The 21,434-nt window shown below is 40.3% G+C and overlaps 1 protein-coding gene and 1 pseudogene across 1 annotated transcript; both read right to left on the reverse strand.

The window, feature by feature from the left end:
• Positions 1-313: 313 nt before the first annotated feature.
• Positions 314-18,574, reverse strand: LOC133367544 (vomeronasal type-2 receptor 26-like). Its single transcript, XM_061591636.1, has 8 exons — positions 18,357-18,574; positions 17,176-17,467; positions 16,159-16,271; positions 13,409-13,472; positions 13,208-13,315; positions 11,242-11,469; positions 8,076-8,202; positions 314-1,221 (listed from the first exon to the last, which is right to left on the reverse strand). The coding sequence occupies exons 1-8, from the start codon at positions 18,572-18,574 to the stop codon at positions 314-316; spliced, it is 2,058 nt and encodes a 685-aa protein (XP_061447620.1).
• A 569-nt stretch (positions 18,575-19,143) lies between these two features.
• On the reverse strand, positions 19,144-19,262 carry LOC133368173 (5S ribosomal RNA; annotated as a pseudogene).
• Positions 19,263-21,434: the final 2,172 nt, after the last annotated feature.

Consider the following 21,434-nt stretch of genomic DNA (forward strand, 5'->3'; position numbering starts at 1 on the left):
ATGTAATGTAGTTTAAAAATTGGTGAGAGAATCAACAAATGCCACAAGACAAAAACAATTAAAATACAGTTTATTGTTTCGAGAAGAGCCACTTAGATGAAAGATAAAGTAAAATGAGGCAGGAAGAACACACATATAGGATTATTTCTATGTAGGCAAATCTTTTCCAAATGAATATTTCAACTAGGGACAATTTGGATACCTTTTGATAATATTAATATAAGCAAGATGCAGAGAAGGTAATTAGAAATACTGCACTCTACACACAAACACACACCACTCTACCACTTGATTACAACCTGCCGTTATTTAATTATACAGGGTTTTTTCTTATTATTAGTTGTTCTCTGTTATTCAGTTCAGGCTTCACCAAAATAATATAACATTTGGGGGAAAAGATGCAACTCAGTAAGACAGCACTGGAGGCTAAGATAGAAAAGATCTCCACGGTGACCATGTATTTTCCTTTGGTGTTCAGATAGGTTGGAACAAAGGATAACCAAACACTGCAGAAGGCCAACATGCTGAAAGTGATAAATTTGGATTCATTGAAACTGTCAGGTAACTTCCTGGCAAGGAAAGCCACAGTGAAACTAATAAATGCCAGGAAGCCCATGTAACCAAGGACAGAGTAAAACATAGTCACAGAGCCCTCATTACATTCTACTATAATTTCTTCAGTCACTGAGTGCATGTCAACATCTGGGAAAGGAGGAGAGGTTGCCAGCCACAGAGTACAGATTCCTGCTTGTACAAGGGAGCAGGAAAGGACAATGGTGTTGGCCAGTCTCTTCCCCACCCACTTCCTCATCCTGGATCCTGGTTTGGTGGCCATGAAAGCCAGAACCACCGTGGCAGTTTTTGCCAGCACACAAGAAACAGCCACTGAGAAGATGATGCCAAACATAGTTTGTCGGAGGAGACATGTCACCTTTTCAGGCTGACCAATGAAGAGTAAAGCACAAAGGAAGCAGAGTAGGAGGGAAATGAGAAGGGTGTAGGTGAGACTCTGATTGTTGGCTTTGACAATGGGAGTGTTGTGGTGTTTCATAAATATTCCCAGTACCAGAGCTGTGATGAAACTAAAGAAAAGAGCAAAGAAGGCTAAACTGATGCCCAAAGGTTCTTTATAAAACAAGAAGCTTATATCCTTGGGTATACACACATCCTGGTTCTTGTTTGGATATTTTTCATCTGAGCATGTATTACAGTCATTCATATCTGAAAAAAGAAAGGTATTCTTCTGAGGTCACATACATCCCATCGATCACAGCAACATCCTGTGACTTTTCCTCATACTCAAAAAAAGAGTTTATATTCTAATTGAAAGATACAATCTCTGCTGCCTGATCCTGTGTAATCAGGGCATAGCTGGGCAGGGCTGGTTTAATTGGGTTAGAGCTGGTTGTGCTAAAGCAGCATTTTGTGGTAAAAAGGTAAGGGTGTGGTAAGACAGGTAAAATAACAAAGGCACACTAAATGCATCCCATGATTGTGAAAAACAAGCAGTAGTGCCATATGAGGTATTTACCAGGGAATAACTGACTGTGTTCTCAGTGTTGTAGTAAAGGAGTGGGGGAATCCTGTCCTTATCCTCCAGAGCCAGGAATGATCAGGGGAAGATGGGGTGGTCATACAACCAGGGCCATTTATATGTATTGTTGCTGTATGCAGTCACTCTAAGAAGGGTGCAGGCTGCTGATGTTATCGGTGATGCTGCTGATCAAAGGTGCTTTTGCCCACTGCTGGCTGCGGAGTCCTCCGCCTCCACTATTCCCTCCCAGCATTATAATATAAAGGTATTTTCCTCCACTCTACCCTCTATTATGTTTTAAAGTCTTTGTTTTTAAGATGTTTTAAAGTGCTGTTAGTGTTTTTGTTTGCCACTCTGGGCTCCTGATTGGTGGGGCATAATATACATTGAAATGTAAACAACAACAACAACAATAAATAGTTTGCATAGCTAACTGCCTCATTGGTCATCTTTGATATGTAGTGATTACCTTGTTCTGTGTTAATTGAAGCATCTTAACAGTGTTGAAGGACAGAGCCAAGTAAAATACATTACAAGAGTCACCTGTCAATTTGAGACAGGCTCTGATGATGGCTACTGATGATAGAAAAAAAAGGTCACCCTCTTTAATGATTTTTCCATCAGAAAAAAACTATCAAAAGTCATATTTGACAAGTCAGCAAGAGAAGTTAATCCCCATGGCTGATATCACTAAAACCTCTCACCATTTGGCTACACCTGCAAATATGTAGTGATGGCCTCCAACCTGGATGGATTTAAAATGACATTTTAATAAAAAGGATAAGGTTGTAAGTAGCTACTAGCCATGATAGCTATGTTTTACCTCTACTGTCAAAGGCAGTGCACCTCTGAATATCAATTGCTGGGAATCACAATTGGGGAGAGTGTTGCTGCACTTATGACCTGCTGGTGGGCATCTGATTGGCCACTGTGAGAACAGGATGTTGGCCTATATGTGTCTTTGGCCTTATCTAGTAGGGCTTTTCTTATGTTTTTACTTAGAATTCATTCTAATTGTTATTCACTTTATTTAGAATACCCAAGGACAGATGATTACACAGAGACATAGACACAAATACATATACATACATAAGAAGAGCCCTGCTGGATCAGACCAAAGGCAAATCTAGTCAAGCACAGCACTTGGAATGAACTAGTTTAGTGCAGTGACGTTCACTGAACTAGTTCAAAAATCTCTGAACTACACCTGAAAAATGCTCCCAGAATAGTTGATTTGACTAAATGTGAATTAAGTTCATTTTGGAATAGACTGTTGAACAATTTTTTATTTATCTTCATGTTCACCCCAGCAGGAGGCCTTGACTCTTAGCTTTCCTTCTTTCTTTCTTAAAAATGTAAGTCAATCAGACATCTATAAATAAAGTTAGAAACCAAAACGTGGAGGCCAAATTCTAAGGGTAATTAGGCAGATCTGGAGGTGCTGCTGTTGCTAATGTCATTTAGTCAATTACAGTTGCTAAGCAATCAAAAGGAAGGGAAGTGAGGCATTTGCTGTATCTTCACTGTTGAAGAGATTATCTTCCAGCAAGAGCAGCTTTCAACAAGTAGTACATGTCTAGGAAGAAAGCAAGTGATGCTTTGTGCCTTTAACTGATGTGTGACTGTCACAAACTAAACTGGCTAAACTTTTTCAAGAATGAAAATATAATTGTGGGGAAAGCTTCACATGTTGCTGATATTCTGTCTGTCAGACATATTACTTTTGTATGACTTTTGATTTACTTTTAGACACTATACTTCAGCACCACAGCTTGTAATATTCAGCATGTTAATTTTTTCCCCTCAGGATGATTTTTTTTCTAAACTAAAAAGTTCATTTTGATGAATTTGAACTGAGCTAGTTCATCTCATAAAATGATTAATTTGAACTAGAACTAGTTCCTTTTGGGACAATATGATGGTGATGAATTAGATTTATTAGTCACTTGTTACCCAAAGGTCTCCAAGTGATTTATAATGCAGTTAAAAACAAAAATAAATATGGCATACCATAAAAACAAAAGAATAAAACAACACCAACCTCCATACAGCCACAGAAAGCTTTGGCAGCACACTAATGAAAACTCAGCTCAGTTTATCAAGTGCCTGGGACAATGACATGTATTTTAAAAAAGAAACATGATTTAAAAAAACCACGGGATCACTACATCCTGTACTAAACAATTTCAGAATTTTGTCGTTAGGTGGTAGACTTTTCCTTTGTGGACTAATGAAAAGTTTAATGTTTAATAACTGAAAGAACATAGGGGGAGTATTTGCATCACATATGGTATGGAGTGATAAAAGAGAATGATTATCCATACCTCCCACCTTGTAAACTTGGTTATGGAGTATATCCCATCCAACTTGTGGGGTATTTACATAGCCCCTCCCAAGACGTTCTGTGACACTTGATGTTTAGGTGAATTTAGGTGGCATGCCAAATACTACTAATGTAGTGGTATGCCATAAGAGCAGTTTTATGCTCAGTGGTGGATAGGAACTCTCCCTTGTCCTTTTATCTATCTTTAGAGGTGCCAAAGGCTGTTCTGAAGACACAGGATTGCAGAGAATATGTCCAACAGCTTTCTGTAGTTTGGCCCAGGTAGACTGAGCTCTGACGTGCTCAGCAATTGACAGCTTCTACTTACATAGGTGTAATTTTTTCCAGAGGTCTACAGGTGCCTCCAACAAACATACTAGAGGTAATATTCTCTCAATTGCCCAGCAGAGGGTGCAACATGGGTCCACCGAACAAAAAAGGAGGTTGGTGCTTTTGCATTTGAGAAACTGTCATGGCTCCTCCTGGTCATGAGCATAAAGAGGGGGCTCCCATCCCATTATTATTACTGCTCTTATGGGTAGAGAGAGTGTGTCACTTTGATAGATCATTAAAATGCTAACATTTGAACAGTTCAGAAGGGCTGGTCCCTCCCTCTATATTAGAACCATTACACTATGGGACCAGTCTGAGGAGGCAGGTGCTTCCCCTTTTTTACCAATTCAGTTTTTTAACCAATTCAGCTTTTAACAGATAGAACTATATATCACAAACACAAACTGAAAGACAGTGGAAAAAAAAACTAATTTGCATGTCATTGTCCCAGAGCATTTACAGAGTGCTCTTATAAATAGTAGCAATTGGGCAGAATCCAATGAACAGGTCCCATCAGTGGGACAGTTGCCACTTATGCAAAGGGACATTCCTCTGAGTTCCCTCTCCTCCCTTCCCCCCTCATTTTCCCCAAGCCCTTCCCACATCTGCTCTGGAATGTTGGGGAAACCCCTTAGAATAGATTTAATGGGCATGCAGAGGAAATGGGGGGATCTCATCATCCCTGGTCATTGGCCATGCTTGCTGGGGCTTATGAGTTCTACTCATCAATCATCTGAAGAACTATATAACCTACCCACTCCTCTTAAACTCACAAAATCCACTTGATACATGTGGATGGTCTCCCTGCAAGGTAGAAGCAGGCATGGAAGCATCCATTCCAGTTGAATAACCCACTAAGCACTTAAGCAATAGGAATAAAACCTGAAGAACACACAACAAAACAATGAACACACACACAAATGAACAACACCCCACCACAGAAGAACACAAAAGACACAGAAAATACAAACACAGAACACACTTATTGCAGCCAAAAATAACACCACCATGGTGTGCTTTGGGAAAGAGCACTGAAAATTTCAATATAAATACATGGAATGAACATAAATGCATAAGCAGTACATAGAAATGGAGATTTCAAAATAAATGTCAATATACTGTGAAAATTACATAATGATTACTTATTTTAAGTGAATAGTTCACCACATGAAGTGGTGGACAGATTAAAAACTTTTAAAAGTTTTAGACCCTTCCGAAGCCTACTGTGAATTGTTTCCAAGACACTTGGAAGGTAAAGTTGCTCACTTCCACAGCAACTGTAATGCTTCATCCACATCTACTGTAGTCCCCAGTGAGATGTCCAGTGCAACATCTGCTGCAAAGTGTTGGGATCAGTTTCAGTTGATGCAGCCTGATGATGTGGACAAGGTGCTTGCAGTGATGAGGCTGGTAACGTGTCCTCTCAACCCTTGCCTTTCTTGGACTTATTAAAGCTTGCTGAGGTAAGATGACTGAGTGGATTCAGATTTTGGTCAAAGCATCTTTGTGGGAAGGAGTGGTCCCAGCTGCTCTGAAAGAGGCGGTGATTCAACTGCACCTAAAAAAGCCCACCCTGGAACTGTTGGTTTATTTATTTATTTAATTTATTTATTATTTGATTTTCTCCCGGCAGGAGCCCAGGGCAGCAAACAAAAGCACTAAAAACTTTAAAACATCATAAAAACAAACTTTAAAACACATTAAAACAAAACATCTTTAAAAATGTTTCTTAAAAAAAGCTTTAAAAACATTGTCTAAGATTAAAAACATTTTTTTAAAAAAGAAGATTTAAGAACATATTAAAAGCAATTCCAACACAGACGCAGACTGGGATAGGTCTCAACTTAAAGGGCTTGTTGAAAGAGGAAGGTATGTGACAACTACTACCCGTTTTTTGAAAATTACCGACCGGTCGCAAATACCCCCTTCTTAGGGAAGGTGATCAAGACAATTGTGGCACAGCAATTGCAAGTACTCTTAGATGAAACAGATTATCTTCACCCATTTCAATCTGGGTTCAGGCCTAGTTACCAGACTGAATCAGCCTTGGTCGCCCTGATGGATGACCTTTATTGGAGAAGGGAATGCGACCCTGTTACTCTCATTTGATCTCTTAGCAGCATTTGATCCCATTAACTGTGGTATCTTTCTGAGCCAACTTCATAAGGTTGATATCAGAGGCACTGTTCTGATCTTATCTCCAGGGTTGATTTCAGAGAATAGCATTGGTCTTTTGGCCCCCTGGCAGTTGTGCTTTGGGGTGCTGCAGGGTACCATCTTGCCCCAATGCTGTTTAACATCTATATGAAGCCATTGGGAGTGATCATCAGGAGATTTTGTGTGAGGTGTCAGCAGTACGCTGATGATACCCAGCTCTATTTCTCTGTAACATTTGAACTGGGAGAGGCAAGCCCTAGACCAGTACCTGGACTCAGTGGTGGGCTGGATGAGGACAAAAAAACTGATTCTGAATTCTAGCAAGACAGAGGCATTGTGGGTAGGTGGCTCCCAAGCCTGGATAATTGGTCAGTTGCCTGCTTTGGATAGGATTGTATTCCCTTTGAAAGTAGATTCATAGTCTGGGGGTGCTTCTGGATCCATCTCTGTTGCTAGAGGTTGGTGCAAAATGTGGTGGTGTGACTACTCACTGGGGTAGGATATCACCAACATGTTATCTCACTGTTGAAAGAATTGAACTGGCTGCCCATTTGCTACCAGGCCAAGTTCATGGTGCTGGTTTTGGTGTACAAAGCACTATACAGTTTGGGACCATGACACCTGAAAGATCGTCTTACCCCCTTATATACCCAGCTGATCCCTGACCCCAGGTGAGGGACTTCTGCAGATGCCATCTGATCAGGAAATCCATTCTGCACAACATAGTAAGTGGACCTTTAGTGTTGTGCCACCTACCCTTTGGAATTCTCTCCCCTTAAAGAAGCCATCCTCTGATGTCCTTTCAATGCTTACTGAAGACCTGCCCCTTTCAACCAGCTTTTTGAGTAGAGACCTTATTCCAGTCTGTGTCTGTGCTGGAATTGCTTTTTAAGATGTTTTTAAAGATTCTTTTAAAGATTTTTTAAAGGTGTTTATTTTAAATATGTTTTTAAGATTTTTTATTTCTGAGATGTTTTAAGATGTTTTTAGTGTTTTGTCTCTTTTTTACCATCTTGGGATCCTTCTGGGAGGAAAAGCAGGATAGTAATTTAATAAATTATAATAATAATAAACACTGCAGTGTTGCCAAAACCAGCACACTAGTGAAATGAGTAAATCCAGTCCTCAGGAGTATTTATTCATGTGACACTAGTAAAGTTGGGACCTGTTTCCAGCTCACATGAATTTTTGCTCCATCCCTAGCCATTACTACATCTTGTCATACCAAATTTCATAATTTAATTATGCACCATTTGAGGATCTATGGGGAAAGATAAAAAAGTGGGGAGAGTAATCTGCTCTAAACTCTTTGTTCTGCTGCTGAACTCACACAACTGCGTAACTCACTTATTATTTTGATGCTTTGCAAGTAGGTCTCAGACAATTCATCAACTGGGGCTCCCCTCTTCTTCAGAATGATGCCTTCCACCTTTTGCTTGCAGACAAGACTTGTGGCTCCTGACACTTCCTCCCAGGCCTTCCTTAGAGAATCCTTTCAATCACATTTCAAACATTAAAGAACAATAACCCTGATGTATGCACAATTTATATGCCTATTTTTCTGGGTTACCAGTATTTTGCTTTATAATTCTACACACCATGGGATGGATCCAGACTAACATCTTTGTACTTACGTCTCCTTGAAAGCAAATTTAGCCCCATTTATTTCAATGGGTACTAAATGCAATTAACTGAATCCAGATCCAATACTCTCTATGTATCTCTTACCCTCCTGGTTGGAAAACCTTCCCTCTGGACATGGGATGCAATCATAGCAGCAAAGTGGCTCCCCTTCCTTCACTTTCTTGCTAGATCCAGGTTGGCACCTCTCAGTGCATAGAGAAAGAGGATGAGTCTAATCCACAAATGAAAGAGCAGAATTATAATCATGAGAACAATGAGCTTGGAATATTTCAGGTTCTGGGACCTTCTGTATGTCACCAATGTACATAGCTGTAAGATGTTAGTTGACCCAATAGAGTACACTTGACGTACTGTAAGCAATTTCCATCCCCAATAGTCTCAACAGCCACTACCAGAGGAGGGTGATCCCACATGGGGATGTTTGAGGAAACCAGTCTTTGTAAATCTCAGCACAACATGTCCACTTTGTGGACTGATATGTGAAGTTAGCTATCCAACACCTTTTGCTCTTCTTCAAAGACTGCAACACAGTTTTGACAGATAAAAATATCTATTTAAATATTTATTCTGAGGGAAAATATTCATATAAAGATTATTAAACCATGCACCTTAAGTTAGCTTTTTTTTAATATGCAGATTGAAATTTTGTGGGGTAAAAATCTACCCCAGAACAGTTTTTATTGTGAAATTTACACATAAGTAGACCTCCAAGGTAGTCTTTCTAGGACTTTGTCATGAATTGTTCCCCATACAACATCCCCAAATTTCAACCAGTTACGGCTTACCATTTTCCTTTTGAAAAAACAAAAACAAAAAACGTGGCGTAAATATCCCAGAAATGCATTGAATTTTGCCATTGGGCTGTATTACTACCCCAGCCAATGTTAGTGCATTGGGACAGCCAAACACTCCATGTTTTTTCCATAGAAGAATGGTCAGGGACAGGTCAACAAAGAACATAGGCATCGAATTTCCCCTCCCACCTTTGCAAGAGCAAATAAGCTTGCTGTCACATGACAAAGCAGTAAACAAAGTTGCAATCGCATCTCCAAGGGCCCATTGTTGCAGAAGAACACACCTTTGGCTGTTGAACTAAAAAAAATGTGGCTTCTGCAAGCAAAGTAAGATTTATTTTACAAATGGTGGGAATTATAAAAGCCAGGGAATCCATCCAGAGCTAATTCCAAGCATCCCTCATGGATTGGATGGGTGTACTTTGAAATATCCAGGGGATTCCTTTTGAGGGAACATACTGGAGGGAAGTGGGAAACCCCACTTGGTTTCAGTGTTGCTACCAAGCTGGTGGAACCATGGTAGTGATAGGAATGTAGTTAGGGGCAATTCCTTCACCAGCACTGAGTTGGCTGAACATTTGCTTCAGAAAGATCTTACTTATGTTGGCACCATTCGGAGGAATAAACCCTACATACAGCATTAATGGAACTGCTGCCAAATTCCCAAAGGCAAGTTCACTCTTCAATCTTTTACTTTGATGGTGAACATACACTTGTATTGTATGTCCCCCCCACCCCCAGAAAGAAGAGAGGTAAGTGCTTCTACCATGCATCATGACATGGTATGTCTGGTGGACAGTATAAACCAGACATCTCCAGATATTACAATGCAACAAAAGGTGGGGTGTATAGTCTGGACCACCTATGTTGATACCAAAAGCATATGCATAGAGTTAACAGGGGGCCAATGGTGCTTTTCTCCAATATGATTGATACTGCTGCCCTTGGTACCAATGTGCTATGGGTACACAACTATCATGGGTTCAAAATAGGGTTGCCAGGTTCATGGCCTGAGACTGATCCTGTATCTTTAGGAGAAGAGAGAGTCAGCCAAGTACAGGTGTTGTTGCAACTCTGTAATGGGAAAAACCACAAGGTGGAATTCTCCCTTTCCTCTGCACAACTTTTAAAGATGCAGAAGACCTCCTAAAGATACAGGATCAGGATCAGGCCATGAACCTGGCAACCCTAGTTCACAAGTGCCTACTACTAGTAACTCTGGGGAAGACTTAATTGGCCCAGAGATAGAGCGAAGAATGCAAGGTGTTTCTGCTCCAAATCCAACCATCCAGGCAGCAGCATCTGCTCTTGGGTATGGGCTCAACCTCCACCTTCAGCATCTTCTATAACAATTGGATGCTGCTACCTTTGCAGTTCGGTAAAGGATAAGAAAACCAGCAGACAGTGCAACAGCTGTGGGAAGTTCTGTTGTGGAATCCACAGCATGGGAGAAACTGAGGTAGGTATCAATAGGTTGGCACAAAGTTGTTTGGAGACATTTCTCTAACCAAGGACAGTTTTCTTGCAAGTTTGTCAATGGGGTTAAACACCCCACCAAAAACATTGTTAGTTCTCAGTTGTAATAAAGTTTTTTCTACAGTTTACAATTTTCATAATATTTTTACTTTAAAATATAGTGTTGTTTGTAAAGGAAAATAAGCATAGCTTATTAAAGCAACAGAAACTGTGTTTACTCAATATGCAGGGGGAGGTGCAAACATTTACTGCACAGAAAAATTCTACCTCCTCTGAAAGTGTTTTCTTTTCTTGTTCTGGGAGTTTGGGTATTGGCAAGCAGACTTCATCTGACACCGCAGTCACAAATGTAATCTGGGGACAAAATCTCATCCCAGCATACATTGGAAATCACATTGAGGTAGAAATACACCCCAAAAACTGTTAGTGTGATTCTTTTCTTGACATTGGATGAATGAGGAAATGGAAGAGAACTGAACTATGGATAAAAAAAAATGCACCAGTGATACAAAGTGTCAAGAGAACTTAATTGTATGAGTAATATACAAAAATAATAAATAAATGCTAAAAAAGGCCAATAAAAGGCCAATGTGTGCCATGACTCTTGCATTGACCTATTTACTCTGTTCCTTTCAGTCCCTTCCTCTGCTATCTCCACCTTTGTTACCTTTCCTCCTTCCTACACTTCTACTGGCCATCTTAGAACTTTAGCTGTCTCCTGCATCCCTGCCCGTCAATTCTCATTTTCAATTCTCATTTTCTTCCTCTGGCCCCCTTTCATCCTGTTGCCTCTTTCATCCACCTCTCCTCCCATGCCCTTGTGGATCCTCCTTCTTGTATCAATTCACACACATTAATCTTCCTTCAAACAAAAATCAGTTCATTATTGTCAAATGAAATCCATTTTAGACCTCAGGACAGATCATCAGTGTCCCTTCATGACTGGATCAGTTTCAAAATAGTTGGTACTTGGATCTTACTTGGTTAAACCAGCTGTGCCATGTTATGGAATCTTCATCAATGGTGAATGCCTGGTCTGGAGGAGCCCGGGGATCCATCCTCCCAACTCTCACTCTGTGAAAAGTTTGATTGGAGGAAATAATCCAGTTAATAATATCCAAGCTAGATACTACCTTCCCATTCTGGTTGAAGGAGACCTCGTCCCCCACACTGGTGTTAAATGAGACACTTCTCAGATAGTGGTGAAGCTAGATTACAAAAGGAAAAGGCAGGGATTTAGAAAAGGCTGCAATTTGATCTATTAGGTGAAGATATAATTTTCTGGGTATTTTGTTTTCTATGAAGGGACTATGAAGGTTGACACAGAGGAAATTTTTTGTAACACTCCTAATGGTGAGCAGAGCCCAGAGCCAATGGTAGATGGTGATTGAGTCAAATGTAGAATCAGGGCACAACAGGAGAAAGTCAACCAATTCACCTTTTCACATATCCTTTCTCTCATTCTTTCTGAAAACACTCTTCTCTCTCGCTCAACAGGGCAGTGGTATCAGAGCACTTGCTCTGAGGAAGGATTTGGGGAATGGGGGATACATAGTGAGAATTGTGCACATCTCTCTGAGCATTATCACTGATTCCTGTTTGTGATCAGAGTGACATCTCACATACAATCCTTTATTTCTTGCATACTCCCTCCCCCTCAAACAGGACAGTTTCTGCTTGAAGGACACAGTCACATTCCCCTCTTTTCTGGGAGGGACTGCAGTTGCATAGCTTGAATTTGCAAGCACCACATACATGGTGAATCAACCAGATCACTGTAATCTCAGTTCCCTGTCCTGTCTGCAAACTATAGCTTCATTTCTGGTTTCTAGGGCTGTGCACAACCGGGTCCAATCTGGAGGGAAGGCATCAGGCCGACCCACCTGGGTTAACCTGGAAACCACATGCACTGGCTCAGAGCTACTCCCAAATGAGTTCAGGGGTGGGGCTCATGTTTAATTGAAGTAAAAAAACCCTCCCAATTAAACATGTGGGGGGAATGGCCAGTGAGTGTAGAGGAGAAAGATAGTGAGGGCAACAGCTACATCAGGGCTGACTTATCCATTAGGCACAGTAGGCACAGTGCCTAGGACCCACAATACATTTAGGGGCCCACGAAAATGTTTTAATTTCTTTTAAAATCAGAAAAAAGTGAACTTTTAGGGTCGAAGAAAATGTTTTAATTTTTTTCTCACATCAGAAAAAAATGAAACTCTTAGGGCCCACAAAAATCTATTAATTTTGCCTAAAACAGAAAAAAATTAAGTGTTGAAGTATTTAAAATTATATCAAAAATAAATTTTAATATTGATATTATTATGGTGGAAGGGGCCCACGAAGGCAAAAGTGCCTAGGGCCCACGAAAGTCATAATGCGGCCCCGAGCTACATTGCCAGTTCCTGACTCCTAACAAAGCTGTAGCCAGCTTAGCCATCCCGTCATGAGGAGGGAAAGAAGAGGGCAGTAGAGCCTCTGAACTTCACCCCACCCTGCCAGCTGTGCGGCAGCTATAACAACCGTTGCAGCAGCCAGAAGGGAGGAGAAGAACTGGTAGGGGCGGGAGACAGAGAGGACTGCAGTTATACTGCAGCCTTCCAACTTCCTAGCTGCAAAGAAAAAAAATAAACATATGGGGGGGAGATGACAAAAGCAGGGTCAACTTTATCATGTGTGACACATTTTGGAAGCCCCTTGCAAAACAACACCCCCCGGGATTGCTTGCTTGGCTCATGAGCAGAGGGAAGATGCTGTTTTGCAAGGGGCTGCAGAAAAGCCCCTTGCAAAAGAGCATCACACCCCTGGAAGATCTCTGCCTCTGCTCATCAGAGATGCAAGAGAGCTGCTGCTACCTCTTCTTCCATCCTCATGCCCTGCCTCTTGGCAGCCCCGAGTCACTCTGGGTCATTGAATCTGACCTGTAGTTATCTGGGACTGTCAGAGTCTGACTCGGCCAAGGCCTGAATATGGGCCCAGTTTGGCTCGGAACTCAGCTGAATCCAGAGCATAGCCTGACTGGTTTCCTTTTCCTCGTGCACATGTGCCAATCTCTAAAGCCTGAAAGTAAAGAGCAGGCCCTCAGCATTCAGGGACCCAGATATGGGGAGGGAGTAACAGTGCTCAGCCACTTGAGGATGTTCAGCCTGTTACCTGCCACAGCTGTTGGATCTGAAGCTTCAGTCTTCCTCCGTGCACCATCCCTCTGTGTCTGAGCCTGGATAAGGACATTATATGTAAAGCATGGGCCACAGCATAGACAGCAATGTAGATGCTGTAGCTGTGGCCTGTCATGCTCATTTCAAAAAATTCCGCAGGAAGGCTCTCCAACTTTTCTTCCCCCGTGCAAATATTTCCCTCCACCTTGCCAACAATGGGATTTGGGAATACACAGTCAAAGGCTTGTTGCCAGAAGTCCCTCACAAAACCGTCTCCTTCTATGTTGGAAGGGTTTTGGCACACAACATAATGTTTAAACCGTGGTAGTTCATTGAAATAAAGTTTGAAGGATATAGTGCCTTGGAACATTCCTGAGTCCCAATTCCGTTGTACGACAACTGAAGCAAACTCAATTTGGGCTGTTGCTATCCATACATTTCCTTTCATTACCTTAGGCACGTACTCTACTTCTGATAGATATGGAAGCCATCTAAGAAATTCCATGGAATATGATTCTCCATAGGCCACCACTACATTAGATTTGCTGCTCATCATTTTATCGTGTATTTTTGCCCCCTGTTGCATCCTGCTATACATTTCTTTTTTTTTTTTTCAATAATTTTTATTCAGATTTTCATAAAACATACAAGACAAAATCATAAAACATTCAAAGACAAAAAACAAAATCAAAAATAGTTAAACAAAAAGAAAAAAAAAAAAAAAACAAAAATAAAAAATAAAGAGTAAAATATTGACTTCCCATTTGTCAAAGATCAAATCAGTTATAAGTCTATAATATATAACAATCCTGTCTCTTAAGTCATATTATAAAATCACTTTCCTCCAGTAGTTATCTTACTTAATCATCAAATCTCATAAACATTACTTTATTCTTTCCACAAAAAGTCAAAGAGAGGTTTCAATTCTTTAAGAAATATATCTATCAATTTTTTTTTCCAGATAAGCATATCGATTAATCCATCTCATTACTAATTATGATAATCTTATTGTCATAACCATAGTCAAAATAAACATTTCAATTAATCCATCACATCAGAATCTGTTAGGTTCAGTAATTTCAGTAGCCATTGTTCTATTATCTCTAGTAATTCCATTTTCCATCTTCCATCTTCAGTAGTCTTGTTAAGTCCAGTAATTTCAATATCCAATCTTCCATTATCAGTATTCCATAATAATCTTGCTGTCAAAGCCATAGTCATATAGTAAGAGTCTGATGGGAATTACCTCTATCCCAAATATTTTCTTGCCATCCATTCTGAATAGGTTGCTGAAATACTGCTGTAAAATCATATCTCTGTTCTTTTTTTCAAAATACACTGGGTCATCTCTTAAAAGTTTTTCCATTGTCACATGGCTGCAGTTAATTCCATAGATTTTCTCTATATTGGGCTCCATCACATCATTCCAGTCCAGAAGATAGACCATGCCATTGATAACTTTATCTCTAGAATCTTCATTAATTTCTTCAGAGATAACATTGAGTTCCAAACAATAGATTTTATTTCTAAAGTCCATAGACTCCAAATCTTGTTCCTGTTCCACGTTTGTTCCAATCTCCGGGATCTCCTCTCTCACAGGGACCCCTATTCCAGTCTCCAGGGTCTCCTCTCTCACAGGGACCCCTGTTCCAATCTCCGGGGTCTCCCCTCTCACAGGGACCCCTTCCAGGGTCACCTCTCTCACAGGGACCCTTATATCTTTAATCTCCTGCTTCATTTTACTCAATTCAATTTTCATTATCTCAATCTCATCCATTATTTTCTGAAACATAGTTATTTCCAGATTCTCAGCCACTTTCTTAATTGCCATTTTAAAAGAAAAATATAGGAAAACCACTTCTTATTTCAGCAACAATTGGGTTAATACTCCAAACTTGGTGACATCACAGTATAAACAGAGCAGACAGCCTTATCTCTCCAATAGTTAAGTAAACAAAATGCAGTTCCCAGGATCGAAACAATTAATGGCAATCGTCAAGAAACAGATTCGTCAAAATAAAATAGACCAAAAAGAGAGTAGTCTCAAAACAGTATAATATTTTTCAAAATAAAAATCTGGAATAGAAATCCCTCTTCTGTGTATATCTTTAGAATGCAAATCCAGGACAGCTTTTTGCAACAAAAACAGAGATAAGCTATTAATTAGTGCGTAGCAGAGAGAAGTTACGGCTCCCCAGTGAGATGTCAAAAACCGATCAATCTGGCAAATCTCTTTTAAACAGCAACAATTTAAGTCAAGTAAAAGAAAAATATAGAAAGAAGGGTGCTTGCCTGTTAGTGCGTTCTCTCTTAGAAGATAAGATGAACGTTCGCTTTAACAGATAGAGCTTGCTGTTGAAAATCCGTCCCACCTTCGTCGGCTGGACCTCGTCCCATAAATTAATGAGATCTGGTCGTCCCAACAAAAATAGGCTTTGAGGTTAATCTCTTCGTTTCTCCCTACCCGGGAGAAGTTTAATCAGTCAAAAAAAAAAAGAAAAAACTGACTGATATATCTGAATAAGCTTCTTTTGAGGCAGGAGCCCGTCTCAAAAGCAGGCACAGGCTAAGTCACCCTTCCCGGAAGTCGCATCCTGCTATACATTTCTGAGATAAAACTTTTTTTGGGGGATTCTTTCTAGGAATGCAAAACAGACACCACTCTTGGTAAACATTGGATAAACAGTTTGCAGAAATCTGTCTCCATTGTCATTATCCATCACAATCACCCCAATCCACATCCACCTGAAATGCAGGAGCAAGAAGAGAATCCCTGTGTACTGGAGGGTTTCTTCGGGCGCCATCTGGAAGAAGGAAAGACCTTCTTCATTTATAGCTGGAGAAGGGCTATATGTGAGCTAAAGAGAGAATGGAAGAAGGGTTGAAAGCAGTTTCGAATGTTGAACACCATTCACTTACATACATTATTTCAGGAATCTTAAGAACAAGGCATATGATTTTTATTAGCAGCATATAATAGTTTGGGGTTTGAGACTAGTCAGCTACCTGAGAGAATGCAGGGGTGGGTGGAAATATACTTTCTAGTCCTTATATACTGTGGGAACTTGGAGAAAGGGGGAATTATAAATGGGCTTGGGATAGAGATCTGTAGCATGACCTTCAGAGCGCATTTGATGTGATATACATTATCAACTTTTCTGTCTGCTTTAAACTCCAGGAGGCTCAATACAAGATCATATTTAGATGGTGCATGATCTCTGTTAGACTCAACAGACTATCTAGATCAAATTTCTTTAAATGTTGGAAATGTGGTACAGATTTTATGGGATGTATTCAACAAAGTCCTACTTAAAGTGGACCCATTCAAATCAATGAGCCTAAATTAATCATGCCTATTAATCTGAATGCATCTACTCTGAGTAGGAGTAGCATGGAATACCACTGTCTATGGTGGAACTGTGGCTTGGTGTAGATTCTGATAGGAAATCCTGAATACAATATAGATTAATCTCATTATTGGTCCTATGGGGATTTTTAAACCAAATTCCTTCTTATCTCTGTAAAACTTCTCTTTTTGAATTTATCAGTGCCTGGTGTCCAATCTGAGTATTTCTGTTTGTTCTGATTATTAACAATGCCCCCCTGGGCTCCTACTGGGAGGAAGGGTGGGATATAAATCTAATAAATAATAATTAATAATTTTTGAATCCAACTCTCAAAATGTAATCTGGAAGAATCAAGGAACTATGAACGCAGGTAGAATTTTCATATTCCACATACATATAGGCACGGGTGTCGTACCTGTGGAATCTTAAAGATATGCAAGATAGTTGCCACATGAAGGGAGATTTCGGAGTCAAGTCCCCCAATGACAGCTGTCAGATAATTCTGGATATCACATATATACTTGGGGACAAATTTCTCCAGTGTTGATAAAAGCAGCATTGTGGCATGATAAGTCTTTTTTGCATTAATATAGCTGTCATAGATGTGGAAGCCCAAGGTTTGATTGGGTAAGATCTTTGGGTTTTCATTGATCTCCTTGACTGCAAATGCCAAGGCCAAGATGTGCTGGTAATTCTTAGGCACTACACTAGAACAAGAGTTGCATTTTGGATGAGAAGGATATTCCACACATAACCAAAGTATATCAGCATTCAGCTTCAGAACACAACACTTCCTATGCTGTCTCAGTTAAGTGCCTGTTTATGAAAACTTCACAAAGGTTTTCGTTCATACACACAAATCCACATTTTTCCCAATACATCCTTATTCTTCTGTACCAGCATACAACATTCTCTTCCATTAAAGAGAAACTTGTGTGTTACTTGTGTGAAGGAGAATGATGGGTTGACCTGGAGAGTGTGGTTCTCTTTTTAGCCCTGCCCTGACTTCACATTTACTTAGTGGTAACATTGTGTGTTGTGAATGTTTGTCTGTGAGGATAATTGAATGTTTGAACTCCTGTACTATAGATGGGGCACTCAGTAGTGTGAAGTCCCTACACTTGAGAGCAGGAGTTCATGGATTGACGTTAGTTTATAAACAACTGTGGACAATGTGTAGTTGGTGTAGGAAACAGCAAGTTGTTGGGGGAAGAGCTAAAAGTGCTGCTGTGCTCCCCAGTCAATGCACCATTTACCTGAATACGAATAATTTGTGAATAAGGCTACTTTTGCACAAGAAAAGGAGACAATTTCAGTATAAAGAATTAGGGGCATGTGAAGGTTATGGTGACATTTTGAAGTTGCACGTAGCCTTACTGTGTATATAGCCTGAAATACACTTAGTTATAATTGAATCAAAATCACAAAAATATTGTATTGTGAAAATCATATGCATGCCTACTCAGATGTAAATCCCATTTAATTCAATGGAACTTATTCCCAGGTAAGTGTCTAGGATTGCAGCCTTAGCTGCAGCTGTAGGATTCCAGTGATGGAATTAATGGAAATAAAAACAAACCAAAGTTAAGGCCTTACACAAGCTCTTCAGGCAATGCTGGTGGAGGTTGTTCAGTGAAGATTGTTGAACTGGAAGAAAAGGAACCAAGAGAAGTAATGCCACCAATAATGAAATCACCAGACTGATGATACATGTGAAGTGGATGGTGTGGACCATGGATCTTGCATTTACCAATGTGGGTCTTGCATGGCATGTAAGGAAACAGTGCCAACAGCAACAATCCTAACACCACCATCGTCTTTACATGGGCAAATCTTCCCTCTATACACAGATTCCACTTTTTCTTTGGCAACACTGACATTTGATTTTTCATGATTAAAACTGCTTAACCTGAATTGTAGTTTCTGAGAGGCCAGAACCTGGGAGCACCCAAGATCATAAAATGGGTCCCCAGTCCCTCTATATTTATAACGTATTTCACAGGATTTGCTGTTAGTTTTGGTTGTGGCCACAGAAACTCCACAGGGGTTTTGAGAAGCAGCAGAACTAATTACAGTCCTTTCAATAATCAAACAGGAACAAAATTATTTAGCCAAAGTTGGGGATTCCCTATGGAATTCCTGAAGAAAATGTGTTTATCACATAATCTGAACTGATGTTTTCTATTCCTCTTAGATAACAAGAGACCAGGATTCTAGCAGTAAATTTTGAAGTGTAGAAGCTAATAATGAAAGCCCTTTGTTGTTGTTATATGCCTTCAGGTCGATTATGACTTATGGTGACCCTATGAGTCTTTTTGGGATATAATCATTGGGTTTTCATGGTAAGAGGTATTCAGAGGAGGTTCACCATTGTCTTCCTCTACGCCTATGGCACACGGTATTCCCAGGCAGTCTCCCATCCAAGTACTAATCAGGCCTGACCCTGCTTAGCTTCCGAGATCAGACAAGATCAGGCTTGTTCAGGGTAGTATGGCCATGAAAGCCCTCACAGTCACATATATTTGCAAATGTAATGGCTGCCCCTGTTCTGTGGAACAACATCCCTGTTGAGATATGAGACACACCCACTATCTGCACTTCCCAGAAATAACTGAGGACATTTTTGTTTTTGCTTTCCCAGCAAGATGTCTTTTCTCTTGTTTTTAAATCCATCTTCAGTTGTTTCTTTGTAAAAAACCAACAACCCTAGTTTAACTGTTTTATGGTATGTTTGTAAATTGCCTTAGGCATATGTAAAATGCAACTCTTATTAATAATTAACAATAATAAAATGATAATATTGGGAGTTGGTTTCAAAAGGTGATGTTGGAGGACTCATGTTTAGCATCTCAGCCATTGGTTTATGGTGTTTTGCAGGGCTTGATTTTATTATTATTAATAATTATTATTAGTTATTAAATTTATATCCCACCCTTCCTCCCAGTAGGAACCCAGTACAGCAATTGTTCCCTATGTTAATCTACAGGGATTCACTAGGAAAGACTGTCCTCGTATATGGGGCGTGTTGTCATCAATATGTGGATGATACAACACTCTACTTTAATCTCATACCAAGGAAGCTGTTGGCATGCTGAACTGGTGCCTGGAGGCAATAATGGACTAGAAGAGGACTAAGAAATAATCCAGAGATTCATATTGGTTAGGAAGGAGGCAATGTCAGGAATAGGATTTCAGCCTGCTTTGGATGAAGTATCATTCCCTCTGAAGGGTCAGGAATAGAGTCAGGAGCTCCTGAATCCTGATTTGGAAAAAAATGAAAGAAAACACAATTCTTCCCCTTTTAATTATGGGCTTGTTCACATGGGGACTTACTCCAAAATAGGTGCTACTTGCATGCCTGTGAAATTTGCTGAGTTTACATGATGTTTCAGCCCATGGGAAGGCAAGTTGCTGCTTGCTCCCTTAAATCCAAAGCAAATCAATCCAACTTTAATCTGAAAAAGGAAGGAAAAACCGTCTGTCCTTCACATCTCTAGGGGCTTGTAGACACTTAGCTCTGATGCTTTGGTGAGTCCACGCCCACTCCCTCCTCTTCCCTTTTTTTTATTCTGGAACCAACTGAACATGCTTGGTTGCCGAGGTAACCAGAGGAAGAGGTTTGACCTTAGGAGGGCGTGGTCATTAGGAAGCTGTGAGATTAACCCTTCCCCTTCAGTATGAACGCAAAACAGCGGATTGAGGGTTCATATAAGGTAAGACGTGTGAACCTTTAAACTCCATTGTGATGAGAAAAGCTTTGCCTTTAAAACAGAGTTCAGCTCCAGTGTGAACTAGCCCTATTATGGGAAGATTAAAAAGTGCTCCTGGGCTTGGCTTTACACTTGGATTATCACATGACAGCTGTGGCCAGCAGCACTTCTGGTCAGCTGAGGCTGGTGTGCCAGTTGTTCATCATCCTGAGGAAGTCAGACCTGGCCACAGTAAAACATACCAAAGACCGCATTCACACCATACATTTATTCCACTATTATTCCACTTTAAACAGTCATGGCTTCCCCCAAAGAATCCTGGTAAGTATAGTTTGTGAAGGGTGTTGAGAGTTATTAGGAGTGCACTATTCTCCTCACAGAACTACCATTCCCAGAGTTCTCTAGAAAGAGGGACTAACTGTTAAACAACTCAGGTAACTGTAGTTCTGTGAGAATAGGAATCTCCTAACAACTCTCAGTACTAGGGTTGCCAGGTTCAGGGCCTGAGACTGATCCTGTATCTTTAGGAGAAGAGAAAGTCAGCCAAGTGCAGGTGTTCTTGCAACACTGTAATGGGAAAAACCACAAGGTGGAATTCTCCCTGCACAACTTTTAAAGATACAGAAGACCTCTTGGTTGCCAGGCCCAGCCTCCAAGACGTCTTCTGTATCATTAAAAGTTGTGCAGGGGGAAGGGAGAATTCCACCTTGTTGTTTTTCCCATTACAATCTTGCAAGAACACCTGCACTGGGCTGACTTTCTCTTCTCCTAAAGATACAGGATCAGTCTCAGGTCCTGAACCTGGCAACCCTACTCAGTACCCTTCACAAACTACCCTTCTCAGGATTATTTGGGGGAAGCTATGACTGTTCAAAGTGGAATAACAGTGAAATAAATGTATGGTGTGAATGTGGCCTTAGTCGCATCCAAGTTGGATTACTGCAACATACTCTACAGAGGGCTG

Source organism: Rhineura floridana, chromosome 11, assembly GCF_030035675.1.
Source record: "Rhineura floridana isolate rRhiFlo1 chromosome 11, rRhiFlo1.hap2, whole genome shotgun sequence".
Lineage (NCBI taxonomy): Eukaryota > Metazoa > Chordata > Lepidosauria > Squamata > Rhineuridae > Rhineura > Rhineura floridana.

Bases quoted from the DNA above. Each gene is read 5' to 3' on its own strand.
- LOC133367544 (XM_061591636.1), bottom strand. From the start codon at position 18,574: ATGGTGGTGTTAGGATTGTTGCTGTTGGCACTGTTTCCTTACATGCCA. The intron at 13,473-16,158 runs GTGGATGTGGAT...GTCCTTATCCAG, and splicing joins TTCTTGCTCCTGCATTTCAG to GCTCAGACACAGAGGGATGG. The intron at 13,316-13,408 runs GTAACAGGCTGA...CTTTACTTTCAG, and splicing joins AGATCCAACAGCTGTGGCAG to GCTTTAGAGATTGGCACATG.